Below are 14,061 nucleotides of genomic sequence, written 5' to 3'. Positions count from 1 at the left end.
TTATGGCTAGGCTTGTATAGCCCCTAGGGCCAATGGCCTAGTACCAACCTATAAACCTATGAACCTAAAAATGACAAATGATTGTTTTATCAGTCAGGCAATTACTAAATCACACCTCTTGCTCTGTGTATAACATAACTGTACCAGTAAACAATCGTTAGGATTTTTCTTCTTTGCGATATAATTCTAGATATTTTAAGCTGTTCATTACCTGCACAATGTGAGGACAGTGGCATCTCTCTTTCTGCACCTGTCTATAGTACAGTCAATAGGAAAAAAAATAAAAAATCTCAGATATATCTTCAGAGCGCTTTGAGTCTCAAAGCATAACATGCCCACTGTCCTTTGGATCTGACTCAAAAAATAAATGCATGAAATGTAATACATGCCATGCAGTGGATCCAGGGAGCTTTTTTTTATTTATTACATACCAATAAACATTGTTGAATTTATTATGCAAGTTTGCTGTATACAGCACAAATAAATCATTTGTGCCATATGACACAATTAATGTTTTCCTTTTATCTATTTAGTGTGCAAAGGTGCCAAAGCAGACCTCGTATTCCTGATTGATGGATCTTGGAGTATTGGAGATGACAATTTTGCCAAAGTGCTGAAGTTTGTCTTCAGTATGATTGGAGCCTTTGACGAAGTCAGTCCACATGGCATGCAGGTATGTTCACTGGTTTGACGGAGAAAATTAAACAGCCCTGAAGTGCAATTTGTAGTTATGTGTTACAATTTAGCATTTGTAACTAATAGTTAATGCAGATACTTTTCAGAAATGTATTGGTGGGAAAGTATGGGATGGGAAAAGCAGTCATAATTTCCTTGGTAGTAATCTCTTTATCTTCCAAGTGTGCACTCTGTCAACTTTAGCCAGCACTAAAGGATGCAGACTTTCCATACTGGGAGATCAAAGTCTGTATTGTCCTAAGAAATGCCCTTCATTTTTTTGCAGCCTACATAATAGCCATCTAATGCAGATCAATAGCCACAAGTGAATAGGATTCTTGCACAAATTATGTAATTTGTTTTAGTAGGATGTAATTCTGGTAGCAGAAAATTAACTCCAATATTTATTCATCAGATTATAATTTGTAATCTGAAGTTACTTTACAGTTCAATGTCTGAATTAAACTGAATCACAAGATACTCCTTAAGAAATGTACCCTTCTTTGCATGATTCATCTGAATGGTGAACCCTCCCAAATTTTATAATATCTAGAACATGATATTCCACTCTGATCCTTTTTCTCATCCTCAGATATTACAAAATTTGGGAGGGCTCAACATTAATTTTCTAAATGTTTACAGGGTTGCCTTTTTCAACATTATCATTCTGGATTAAAAATTCTGTACACATTTTACCTCAGATACCAAAGATTACAGGGTGACCTATATTAGACTTTCATGCAAAGAAAGGTGAATTTCTTAGGGAGTATCCTGTGACTGAGTTTAATTCAGCCTTATGGAGCATTTAAAAATTAGATTCAAAATAACTGGATGTTAAGAACTGAAAAAGCATAGAACTTAAACAATTATCCTATTAGCCTTGATAGTGATTATTGAAACAGATTTACTAGCGTTCAGCTTATTATCACAGAGTCATAACAGAGCTCTAGAGCTATGCAGTATTGGTAGCATCTAAGTTATTTAAGCCAAGCATTACTTGAGGGTAGTTGCATTATTTTACTTTCAGATGTACTACATTGCATATTATTAGTCTTGACCCATGCAAGAATAGCACCCAGATTTTTTTCATGATGCAAGACTGATGGATTACTATGAATTTCATATATATCCTGGAAGCATGTTTAGCATGTTATTTTCATGTAAAAAAATGGCAAGTCCAGGAGGTATACATTAAACAAGATCAGGCCCAGTAAAGGAATAAAAACAAAAAGGAATAAGAAAGATTTGTGAGTGTACCTGACTTTCAGAAACTGCTTGACTTTCAAAACATAAGAGCTTGGAGGGATAGAGGTTTTGAAATCAGTTTAAGAAGAGTTTAGTCACAGTAGATCCATCCAAGTTAGCTCCCTGTTAGTTTAAAGCTAAATGTTGCACAAGGTCAGACAAAGAGAAGCAATACCCTACTACCCACCTATACCCAAGTAAAATACACCAAATTGTCTATTTCCTGAGTGAAATCCAAGTTGAGTTGGAAATTGAGGTAGTTCATTTTATAAAATGGTGGTAATGAAGGAATGCTTCCCAGATGCTGACCACATTATTAAGCTTTAATATGTATCATTTAATGTTACATCTTATAATGACAAGGTATGTACCCCAGCTAACATTTTCCTGTACCTTTCATTTAGTATTGAATGGATTTGTTAATCAAGTTTTTGAATTGTTCTCTGAAACCAGGTATTTTAATTCGGAAAGGAGATTTCCACAACAAAAACCTTGATGAAAGGGAGGACTTTATATGTAGTCAAAGTTGTATACAACAAAGCATCCTTGTACAGAGAGACTTTATCAATTAAATGATTGTTACAGCTTGAACACACTGATTTAAAAGTCAGAATAAAATTATTTCAGTAGGTGACTAAACTAGAAAATTAAGGTATCATGGTCTTCTTCAACATGCTCCTTTCCTAACATGTCCATAACTGAAACAATGTGATAATTCCCATAACATCTTTCTTATCCTTGGATTTATCTTTAGCACCCAAGAAGGTCCAAATTGTCAAAGGAACGATGGTGATATTGAAATATCACCACTACCACCACAGTAAAACTGGGAGGATGAATGTAAAGACTGCTATAACTAGGAATCTGTCTGAACACTCTTTCTGGGAATAGATGTGCTCCTTTATCCATTATAACTGCTTTTCATACAAAGTGTTTTTTATGCGTACACACTATTTTCTGACATTGGAGAAAAACAAGTAGCAAAAGGAGTTTTTACTTGTCATAGTCACAACAAATTTGACAATTCACATCCAAGTCTTTTGCTTTGAATGCACCCTGATGCCTTATTAATATGCAAGTCATTAACTTCATCAGCCATTATAGAAGTTATATTTCAGCAGAAGGACAGTTTGTGACCTTTCATCTTTGTCTACCACATTAACAAGAGGAGACAGTGAGTTTGGAGATCTAACACAATTCAAAATAAATTCCCTATTCTTTGATATTTAGAAAGAGAAAAGGCATACATTCCTCTAGCCATGAGAACAACACTCTGATAGCATAATGTATAGAGAACATAAATAAAAAATGTACTTTTCATTTTTAACTTAGCCTGGCATTAACCCTGGCTTCACAGGGGCTATGACCCTAGATACACTATAACCACAGTGAAGGACTACATGAATGGGGAGTAATTCATGAAAAGGCAGAGCTATGGCCAGATATTAGCTAGCTGAGTAGTGAGGAGGAATCTGGGTCAGTGAGTCCCACAGTGGAGGTACTATGGAGCAATGGGCAAATGTATGGGAAATTCTTATGATAAAAGCCCAATGTATCCAAAATTCTGGTATTGCTCACTGCAGGTAAAAAGGTAGCAATAAACTTTAGTGCATTCTTGTTCAACCACTCCATGGAAACTCCCAGGAAAAGGGGAGTGAAGGAGATCCTGTCATTCTGAATGGGCAGTCCACCTGTTGAAGACAACCAACTGTTCTTTGTAATATGAAACCTAATGAGATATTGGCTCATAACTTGCCAACAGCAAACTATGTAATCTGAACTCATCAAACAGCAGCACTATTGAAACTGTGGGTGATATCAGAAAAAATGCATTGCTTCACTCCTGACATCCTCCTTATTCTAGTTACATGGTTACAAGAGTACAAGAAAAGAGAAGCACAATTCAAGCATCTTGCAGTTTAAAAATATTGGGTGATTGGTAAGTTGGGACTAGGGTGGGGGTCTTCATTTCACAAGGTTCCACTTGTTGAGTGGTAGGTCTTCTATCATAAGATCACAGCGGTAGATACCATGTATGTAAGTGGTAAGGAGCAGTGCAATTATGGTCTAGGGGAAATACTGGTATTTATGTAGGGTGCCTACAGCTGTCCATAATATAACAATTTAATAAAACAGCTTTCATCAGGGGAAAACGGGCAAGGTATAGGAAAAGGGGGAGAAGGGAGAAAAGTAAGTAGTAAAGTGTACACTTTGGCTGCTAACCTGCAAGGTAAAGTTAAGAGTTGGAGTAGGTTAGGTTAGAAGGAGAAGCTATGCTGATAATTCTTTAGGAGAAAAGAAGTCATTTTATTGAATAATTTATCATGCAGATATAACATTGTCCCGAAAACCAAAGCAGTGAAACAGAATTATAAGGATAAGGATCTCAGCACATTACTGTGCTCACTCAGGTCTGAATTCCTTAACAGAGGAGACCAGAAACTATAGGATTTTGTTCAAGAAACTGAGAGTATCACGCTATGTTGTCAGTATTTCTGGATACCGCTTCTGTAGCATCCTTGTAATCTTTTAGTCCTTCTGTTTCCTTAATGTTTGCATAGCTGTCAATCATATTTTTGGGAGTGGTCTGTTAAGTAAATGTCTTTTAAATCCATCAGGAGCCCTTCTTGAATCTGAAGAACTTCAAATTTCTTGTTAAGTGTAATCAAGAGATACAACAATAGGTTCATTCATAGCTGTCATTATATTGTTATAGAACATCATGCTACAGGTGGTAATAAAACTATTTCAACATATGTGTGCTGATATATAGTTTCAAGTCCCAAGCTTTCCAATTCTGACAATAACTTGTCCAGTATTACCTTCTCCATTAGTTTTCCACAGTATGAAAATAGACTTAAGGGTGTGTGTGACCTTGGCTTTGTTCTACTCCCCTTTGTCTTAAAGAAAGGTTTAATAAGTGCATGTCTCCAATCTTGAGTTTCCATATATTTATATATCGTAGTAAATAATATATATACCCGCGGTGGTGGTGCTGCGGTAGCATTGTTGCCTCACAGTCAGAAGCTGTCCGGTTCGATTCTCAGCTAGAGCGTCTTCTGCATTACGACATCCGTGAATGGGCGTACCTTTGTTGTAGGTTGTGCATCAGGGCTGGTAACTCAGCACGTAAAAATCAACTACTAATCATTAGCAGACCGGAGTTCCACTGAGGTGACCCCTAACCGGGAAAAGCCGAAAGACACAACAACAACAAGTAAATAATAGATATAATGGTACTGTAAGCTCTTGCTGAAGTGTTCTCATGTCATTCTTACTAATTCTGTCTCCTCCCTGTGCTTTGTTTGGATCCAGTTTGCATAGTTGTCTTTCAGTATAACCTAATTTCATTTCAGTATCTGAGGTTACCTGGATGCCACTAGGCCAATTTATCACCCCTTTGTGGAGCCAAACTATTTTGCATAAGATTTTGTAAATATATCTGTAATAATACAATGTAATAATCCCTATTTCTAAACAATATGCTAAGAAGCAAAGAAGCAAAATAAAGTTTATTTATGAAACTATAGAACTATTTTAATATGTATACATGTTGTCATAGGCAAATTTTAGACCATCTGCCAGGCTAGAGGTGAACTTCAGTGCTCTTATTTACAGTATGTAATTCTTATAAGGAGGCTAGCACTCCCTAAATCCTACAGGTCTTGTATGTTTTCTTAAAAAAATTAAAGGAAAGGATAACTTATTTCCAACAGAAAATGTGTTGACATATCAAAGCAAACTGGTAAATAAACTACATATACAATACATTTTTAATACAAGATACTTTATTTTTTACTGTGACCTGCTATTTCTGAATAAGAATGAATGCAGTGAATAGGCATACAAGGCAATTAATATAGGCTCTATTAATTACAGTTTCCTTTCCCGTTAAATAATAAAAGCTTCAATGTGCTTCTGTTTTTGGATTTGCATATTAGAATAGGAATGTGATAAGTTGTGTGGTCACAGTTAACAGCTGTAGGTGACTGAAAAAGGGGGAGAGGGTTGTTACTAGTTACTTATGGCAGTATTGTTAAATCAATTTATTTACATTAGACTTACATTGCTAAATTGTTTTTCACACACAGAAACACACACACACACACACACACACACACACACACACACACACACACACACACACACACACACACACACACACACACACACACACACACACACACACACACACACACACACATATATATGTATATGTTTTCTTGCTATAATTATTACACTGATTATGATTATCTTTGAAAATGTGCTGTCTGTAGTATAACAGATGACAAAGTGATGTAAATTTCTATGTGGCATTTTATTAATTTACCTTATAATTGTACAGTGAGCCTTTTAAGCCTGCTGCAAGTCTCAAGTCTTACAATCAGAACTGGCAGTGTTCATCTAACAGATTTCTGTTTAACAACCTACCATCATTAATCAACATTATTAAAAGGTCATAAACTGGACATGTTACAGTTAAGCATAAAATGTCTGCTGTAATTTGATTTATACTTACATAAACAGTCAGGCAATTACTTCACACACCAACATCCAGCTACTAGATGACTAGTGACACAATGATAAATGTTTACATTTAAGAGAGTATTCATAGACTAGTAATCACATGTTGCAAAGATTATGGGGTTTGGAGCCTGCTGGGAATTTATACTGGCGCACACTTTCTTGCAGGATGATTTTCATTAAACCCTTTTTCTCATAAGAACTTCTCTGAAAATAAAAAATTTCACTGGCCAGCAATGTTCACTTGGAAAGCAGGTTTCTTTTCAATACAACATTTAATGTTCGCATTTCATTAAAGAATAAGAAAGTGGAAAATATAAAGTTTTGACCACAAAACCTATGAACCTCAGCCTGCTACTATATTACTTTTTGGGATATAATTAAATACTGCTGTCATGTTCATTTGATACAGCACATGTGTTACTGTACAGTGTAACTGAAGTCACTTGAAACAACATTCTTCTTCCTTGGCTTTTCCCGGTTGGGGTCATCATAACGGATCACCTGTCTGCTTATGATTGGCAGTGGAGTTTTATGGTGTCGAGTTGCCAGCCTTGCGCCCAACCTTCCACAGAAGGAACACACATGCACACACTCATGCCAAGGGCCAATGTAGAGTGTCTAATTCACCTACAGCATGTCTTTAGGATGTGGAAAGAAGCTGGAGCACTGAGAGGAAACCCACAAGACCACAGAAAGGACATGCAAACTCCGCACAGAAGGCACCCCAACCGAGGATCGAACTGGAGAACCTTTTGCTGTGAGGTGGCAACGCTAACCGCTGCACCACTGCGGCCGCCCTCACTTGAAACAACATTCATTAGCTTAACTTACAAAATGCAGGATAAGCTAATAATATCAGTGGTTTGTAGCACATTTATAACAAGCAATCAGAATCCAGGTCTAATGACCCCTTCTGAATTACAGCAGAAAAGTAAGTCTCATAATATCATATAAGAACTTAAGAAACTGATTCCCAGCTTGTGGTATTGAATTACTCAAACTACTGAAAAATAATGGAACGTTAGCATGTTTGTTCATGTTGTGATTTAACACTGCATATAGATGATACCTCTGTGGTCCAAATTTAAATGCAAAGTGTTCATTATCTCAGTACATAAGACCTTTAGGCTACTGGGTAGCAGGTACACAGATGGAAGCACTGGAGTGAGGTAGGATGGCATTAAGAACTTAAATTCTTTATGGGCTGGTTTCTTTTTTGCTTTTAGATTGTATTTCTCTCTTAGAAAAGTAATTACAGAAAACCTTCAATACCAAAGGCTGTGACACTATTGCTACTAACATTACATTTCTGATACTGAGTGTCTTTGAAAAAGAAACAAAACTAAATATTCTGATCATTGTATTATGGAAATTGGCAACCCAGCATAACTCTTTAGCACTTCATTGCTAAGAGGGTCAATCAAATTATGACATAGGGATGGGAGGTTGGTGTAATGGTTAAGGTGTTTAACTGACAAACACAAGATAGACACAAGACAGTTTGATTCTCACATGGGGTAGCTGGCTAGGCTTAAAATGGCCCATAGGAGCAGTTAGCCTAGTACCAATTTATGAACCTATGGCTTATTTAAAATAAAAGTGTGCATGATACATTATAAATTATTACTATCATTTTGGAAACAAAAATATGTGTAGCAGCAATGTTTTCACTTTGTCATTTTAAAATTCATGTTCAGATGTGTGCAGACGTGTCCACTAATTGAGTCAATATTCTCTTTACAACATCCATTTAATAAGCCATTGCCATTTTTATTTCAGGAAACACAGCAGCAACTCAGTCCCTGATGTCTCTTCTTAACACCATCTGTAATTTGCTTCTTTTAAATTCTACCTGGTTAGCTGTTTTATTAATCTAAAAAGTAATTCCATGTAAGTTATTGGCCTGATGCCAGACCGTGACTGTTACATAGCAGACAACAACTTCTAAATCTCAGCTAGACAGTCAGGCCAGTATCATTTACTAATGACATTTCAGAGCCTGAACAATTCAGCCAACTAACTGTCATAGCCTGGTATGTGATGCTTGCTCTGTGGGACCTGGATTTTTCAGTAACTGAAGGCTACTCTCTGATTTCATACTATGCATCTGTGTAAAGCTGCTACTGACAAGTAGCTGGTGTCTGCAGCATATGAAAGCAGTTTTAAACTTTGTACTGTGGTCAAATATGTACCTTTAGCCTCTATAAAACAGGTCTCACTTTGAAGATCTGACCTGAAGGCAAACGTCCCAGTGGTTAAATATATTGCTGAATACATTTTTCCAGTTTTACTTGTCAGTAAAGAATGTACTTCTATATTATTATAGCGTAGATCCAATTGCTTTTGTATACGGTACAAAATTAACACTTAGACTGTGTTTTGCAGGTTTCCTTTGTTCAGTTCAGTGACGGTGCTCAGTCTGAATTTAAGCTGAATACCTATGGGGATAAAGGTAAAGCTCTTGCTGCTCTTCAGCTGATCCGCTACAGAGGAGGCAACACAAAAACAGGTAATGCCCATTGTCTGTTCCGCTGTGTATAGAAGTAGTGTATACCTCGTTAACAAGGACAAGGCACAGAGAAATCCAACACAATAATTACATTACTCTTGTCAAAACATTATTATTATTACTTGCAAGAGTAATGTAAAAAGCAAGATGATGTCATATATGTTATTGAGTTTTTTAGCTGAGTCAGGACAAAACAAACCAGCTAAAAGTGTCTTTAATTGTATAATACAGTCTGTCATTCTCCTACTGTATATGCCTTGGTGTTTGTTCCTTTGCACAAAGCGTTGCTGGTATTTTTGAACATTATATGATTTCTTTTCTGACTGTACAGGATTCCATCAGTGCTGATTTGTATATGTAAAAGTTAGTTCAGACATGGATGTAGTTCTCCAGATGGGTATGAAGTACTGACACTAAGGCTAATGCTGATGTACTAGTCCTTGACTGTTTGGCCATCTGTGCAATAGTTTGCTTCACTGATGAGCATTTTAGCTTACACTCAGAATATATACATGACAATGTATCCAACACACACATTACGAGTTGTCTCTGAAATATGTTCGATGAACTGGGTTAGCCAATACTGTGAGCAGACATGACCAGAGGCTGTGCTTTTATGTGCGATTCCTTTCATCCGTAATTTGGCTTTTTCTACATTGCAATAGTAGTGCAGATTTGCTGTAACACCTTGCTCCATTTCTTTTTTAGTGTTTGCTCTTTGCTTAGAAAGATTCTATTTTCTTTATTTGCTTGATGGGCTAAATAGCAGTATGCTACTGTTTAGATCGGTTACTCTTCAGATCTTCCAAAGAATTTGTGAACATTATTTAGCTATTATTTGTCCAAAAGTATTAAGAAGTGCAGATCCTTTGATGTTATAAGAGGAATTAGCATGACTTTGATGGGCAGTTCCCCTAGGATGTCCAAGTGACTTGGGTTGCAATGTCTTTTTTCCACCAGCAGTGGTAAACTAGTAGTATTAAGCTCAACTGCTGTGCCTTGGTAGCCTTAATGTCCAGATTTCTATCTTCTAGGCTGAGAACTGTTTCTTCATATTCCAGAACCCTTTCTAGGATGGGGTATGCGACATCAGATCTATTTGAAATGTATAATTTGATATAGGATCTGTTGCATAAGGCAGATTTTTCAGACACTTTTTTTAATATGGCGAAGGCATGGCTTGGAAACTACCATACCAGCTGTGTCTTTGTTGAGCCACAATTATAGAGGTAGCCCTTACTTTTAGAACTGATTGTTGGATTTATCAAATTCCAGTTGGAGAGAGTAACTTCTTTACCTGTGTACAAAGTGCAGAAGCAGTGAACTGCAGATACATTTTTGCCTTTTTTGCACTAAGAGAGATGTTGTTTCCACAGGGTTTCTCTAGTTCTTAGCCTGGCTCCATCATATAGATTATCAGGTGACCAGGGCTTAATTAGCTTATGCAGCACTGGAGGAGCCAGGCATGCATGGAAAAGAGTGAAGGGGCATGGGACACTCATCTGTACTGGAGTTGAGAGGGCAGCAGGCACCTCTCCATTACACAAGGAAGTGCAGTTTTTGGGAACACAAGGAAGAGCAGATTCTGCAGTAGACACCGGGAATACCACTTTCTGTGCCTGGCAAGGGGGGACAGAGTTGCTTTCTTACAATATTCCTTGTGGAAGTGCAGGATGCCCAGAAAGGGCAATTAATTACAAAACCCCCTTCAGCTGTCCAAGCTGAGCATCCAGTTGAAATGTAGAGCTAAGTTTAAAAAAAACCCTCATACTACCTCCAATGGCTCTCTAAATGGCAACCCCTCTTGGTTGACATTTACCTCTGTGATGTGGAACAAATGAGCCAAATGGCCAGGAGGGAGATGATGGTCATCAGGCAAACTCTGAATTCTTGGCCAAACTGTTTTGTCTTACCTTAAATGGTTAATTTCAGGAATTTCAGTATCTGAACTATTAACAAGCCTGATTCTTTTCCTTTTGTATTTTTCCAGCTTAAGGATAGCATGCTGTTTGATCTGGTAATTAGTTCCACCAATCACATTAAGATAAATACCTTTGAATCTAGTTTTCTGTATGGTTATTGGGCTTTACAAAAATCTGAAGAAGCAACTGGTTGACCTTTGAACACTGGAATAAGTGGACCTCTGTATAACATATGTTTTGTTTTGTATCTTGATTTCATAGCTTATTTTAAAGTTCGTGTTTATTGTTGCATTAGATTTATTAAATATTACTAGGGTCCTTGAGATTTTGAAAGGCACAAATCAAATAACGTTTGCTTTATTTTGAGTTGTTTAAAGTGCATATTATTTCTAACAAACCCTTGTTTCCTGTATTACAGATATTTTAATTAATAAAAGTACTTGCCATTTTAGGAAGTGTAGTAAAAGTAATTGTTTGCCTCTTTTGCAGAAAGAAATGGTAATGACAACTTGATGTCTGTCAGTTTCTCAACTCAGGAGTCCAGGGTTCAATCATGACCACTGGTCAGAGCCTTCACATAGTTTGTTCTCCGTATGTATGCATTGTTTTTGTGTGGATGCTTTAGCTTCTTCTCAAGAACATGATTGGTAGCTTGAATGTACATGTAGACTTATCTCTGACCTATAGGCCTAGGTCATGGCTGAAAAGGATAACAGATAGATCAATTCACTTTGCTATTACCAAGTGAATTAAAAAATATACTTCCAATATAGAGAATTTAATTATTTCTGTATCTGGAAATAAATCCTAGTTTGTTAGAAGGAAAGACATACAAGAGGGCTTGCTTCTAGATAAGTTGCAGAAAGAGTTGTATGAATGTAAGTTACTTACTGATAAGATGCTTGCAGTACTTCCATACACTTCTTCAGTGGAAGTCCGTGGTGATTTATTTCAGGCAGCATAAATTTAATGCATGGTCCCAGTGCCACAAATAGCTGTTGATTTTTGGAAATTCGGTAGCAGAGCGAATGACAGTGCATCATACTGGGCTCATCACAGTTCTAAGCTTAGTGCTGCACACCATTAGGGGTGGGGTTTACAACCTGACAGCATCCTACAAACAAAGTGGAGGCATGGTCATAGCTAATGCTGTTTGCTGAGGCATCTGAACCTGGTCTACGATACCATCAACATTTTTTGGAAATGTTTTTAGAAAGATGATTTTTTTTTTATTCGGCTTATGTGGTGGCATACAGTGACAGTACAAGCATTTGTCACAGTCATAAATTTATAGGCAGTTTTTGGTGATCTGTGATATGCAGTCAGATGATGAGAAGTATGAGTGCTGGTAGGCTGTTGTTCATCACCATAGTGACAGCATAAACATCTTTTAGCAGCAGTCATTACATTACTTATTCAACTGATTATTTTATTTTTATTAAAATATTTATTTTTGGCACTGTAATACTTGCAATAGTTTTGTGACATTTTATTTTTATTTTCTTATCTGTAAAAAGGGAACATTGTATTCTGTCTACAAAAATGTGAACATTTTTGTATTACTGTAAATTTTGCTATACAAGTCCATCAAGTACTTAAGCAATAACCAATAATGTTGGTGTGGTATATTAAGATTTAACCATGGTTGGCATGGTTTAATCACAAAAGTGAAGCTCGAGTGGTTAAATAAAGCCAACTGTAGGTAAATCTTAATATGCCACATCACGGAGTCAGTTATTACTATTATACAATGACATTATTTAAGAAAAAAAAAATACTTACTTTTCTTAAATAATGTCTTTGTATAATGGCGCTGTGCTATCCTTCAGCAGCTGGTATATATCCTGTTGCCTTTTTTGATGTCCTGCGCATGAATATGGGACTTGCGTTCTCATGCATACCCAGCACATCAGTGCTTTGGAAAGGAAGCAATGGAGAAAAGAAGGTCTCCACTGGTCTGTTTTTCTTTTCCTTTTTTTAAATAAAAAAAAAAAAAAAAAAAAAAAAAAAAAAATGTTTCAGACAGTTTAGGGGTAGGAGAGAGACCGAATGGAGGAAATACAAGAAAAATCAGGTATGTGTCTTTAGTTTTGAATAACATACCTGATTTTCCTAGTATTTTCTCCATCTGTCTCTCTGCTCTGTCCAGAGTCCGGATTTCAGTTTTTATTTGTTTAATTTTTGTAAAATAAATAAATAAATAAATAAACAAATAAATAAATAAATAAATAAATAAAATAAAATAAAATAAAAGTTAGTGTATACCAATGGAAAAAATCTGGATGACCAGACCTTTTTCCACTGGTATATGCTCGGATTTTACCAATTGGCAGAACCTGCAGGTATGGCAGTGCAGGGCAAAACCATAGGACATTTCAAAAATTGTAGCCAGCACAGCAGGGTGAGATGAACCAACGTACTCTTTAATAAAGTAAAAGCAGGACAAGTCGTGAGCTAAGAGGCTGAGAGGTATGAATGCAGGGCAGAGCAAATACAAGGAGAATCAAATACATTCTGCAAAACTAAAGAAATGCACCTGATTTTCCTTGTATTTCTGGCATAAATCTCTCTCATACCTCTAAACTGTCTGGGTTTTATATACAAAGACAATCTTTAAGAAAGGTAAGCAATTTCTTTCTTAACTAACGTAAATTTATAATAGCAATACCCATCTCATTGGTGGGTGTATATTAAGATTTGCCCATGGTTGGCTGTATTTATTCACTCAGGCTCTGCCCTCATGATCAAACCACAGCAGTCATGAGTAAATCGTCATTTACCCTCACCCACTCATCAGTTATTGCTTAAATATATGCCACATCTAAAATAGCCTTCACATAGGACTGTTTGATTGGCTAAGTAGAGCCTTTACAGCTGGGGTAAACTACAATTTTCACCAGATACCTTTAAGCATTCAAACTTACTGCCCTTAACACATTGGAAACAAATTAATAAAAGTAAATTAAGTAAACACACACACACACACACACACACACACACACACACACACACACACACAAAAACTTCGGCTCTAGAATAAAATATATTGCGCTAAACAGAAGGGGAGGGATTTAGGTATAAGCTCCCAGTAGCACAATAAAGGTGGCATAAACTACAAATCCAAAATGATAAATAAAATGAATGGTAAAAGAGTTAATAGAGGCACAGGTAGAAAGCGGGGTG

The 14,061-nt window shown here is 36.5% G+C and overlaps 1 protein-coding gene across 3 annotated transcripts in view; it reads left to right on the top strand.

Moving 5' to 3' along the window:
* The window catches only part of COL12A1 (collagen type XII alpha 1 chain), a 589,904-nt gene that overhangs the window by 458,686 nt on the left and 117,157 nt on the right, over positions 1 to 14,061 (top strand). For all 3 annotated transcript variants that reach the window (XM_044063907.1, XM_044063925.1, XM_044063915.1), the window contains 2 exons: positions 534 to 673; positions 8,833 to 8,956. In XM_044063907.1, the coding sequence (XP_043919842.1) occupies positions 534 to 673; positions 8,833 to 8,956 (264 nt within the window). The remainder of the gene's footprint in view (positions 1 to 533; positions 674 to 8,832; positions 8,957 to 14,061) is intronic.

Source organism: Protopterus annectens, chromosome 1.part0 (genome assembly GCF_019279795.1).
Source record: "Protopterus annectens isolate FY-2018-M chromosome 1.part0, PAN1.0, whole genome shotgun sequence".
NCBI classification, from domain to species: Eukaryota; Metazoa; Chordata; order Ceratodontiformes; family Protopteridae; genus Protopterus; species Protopterus annectens.
The sequence above is the reverse complement of the archived record's forward strand: the minus strand, read 5'-3'. Positions and strand labels throughout refer to the sequence as shown.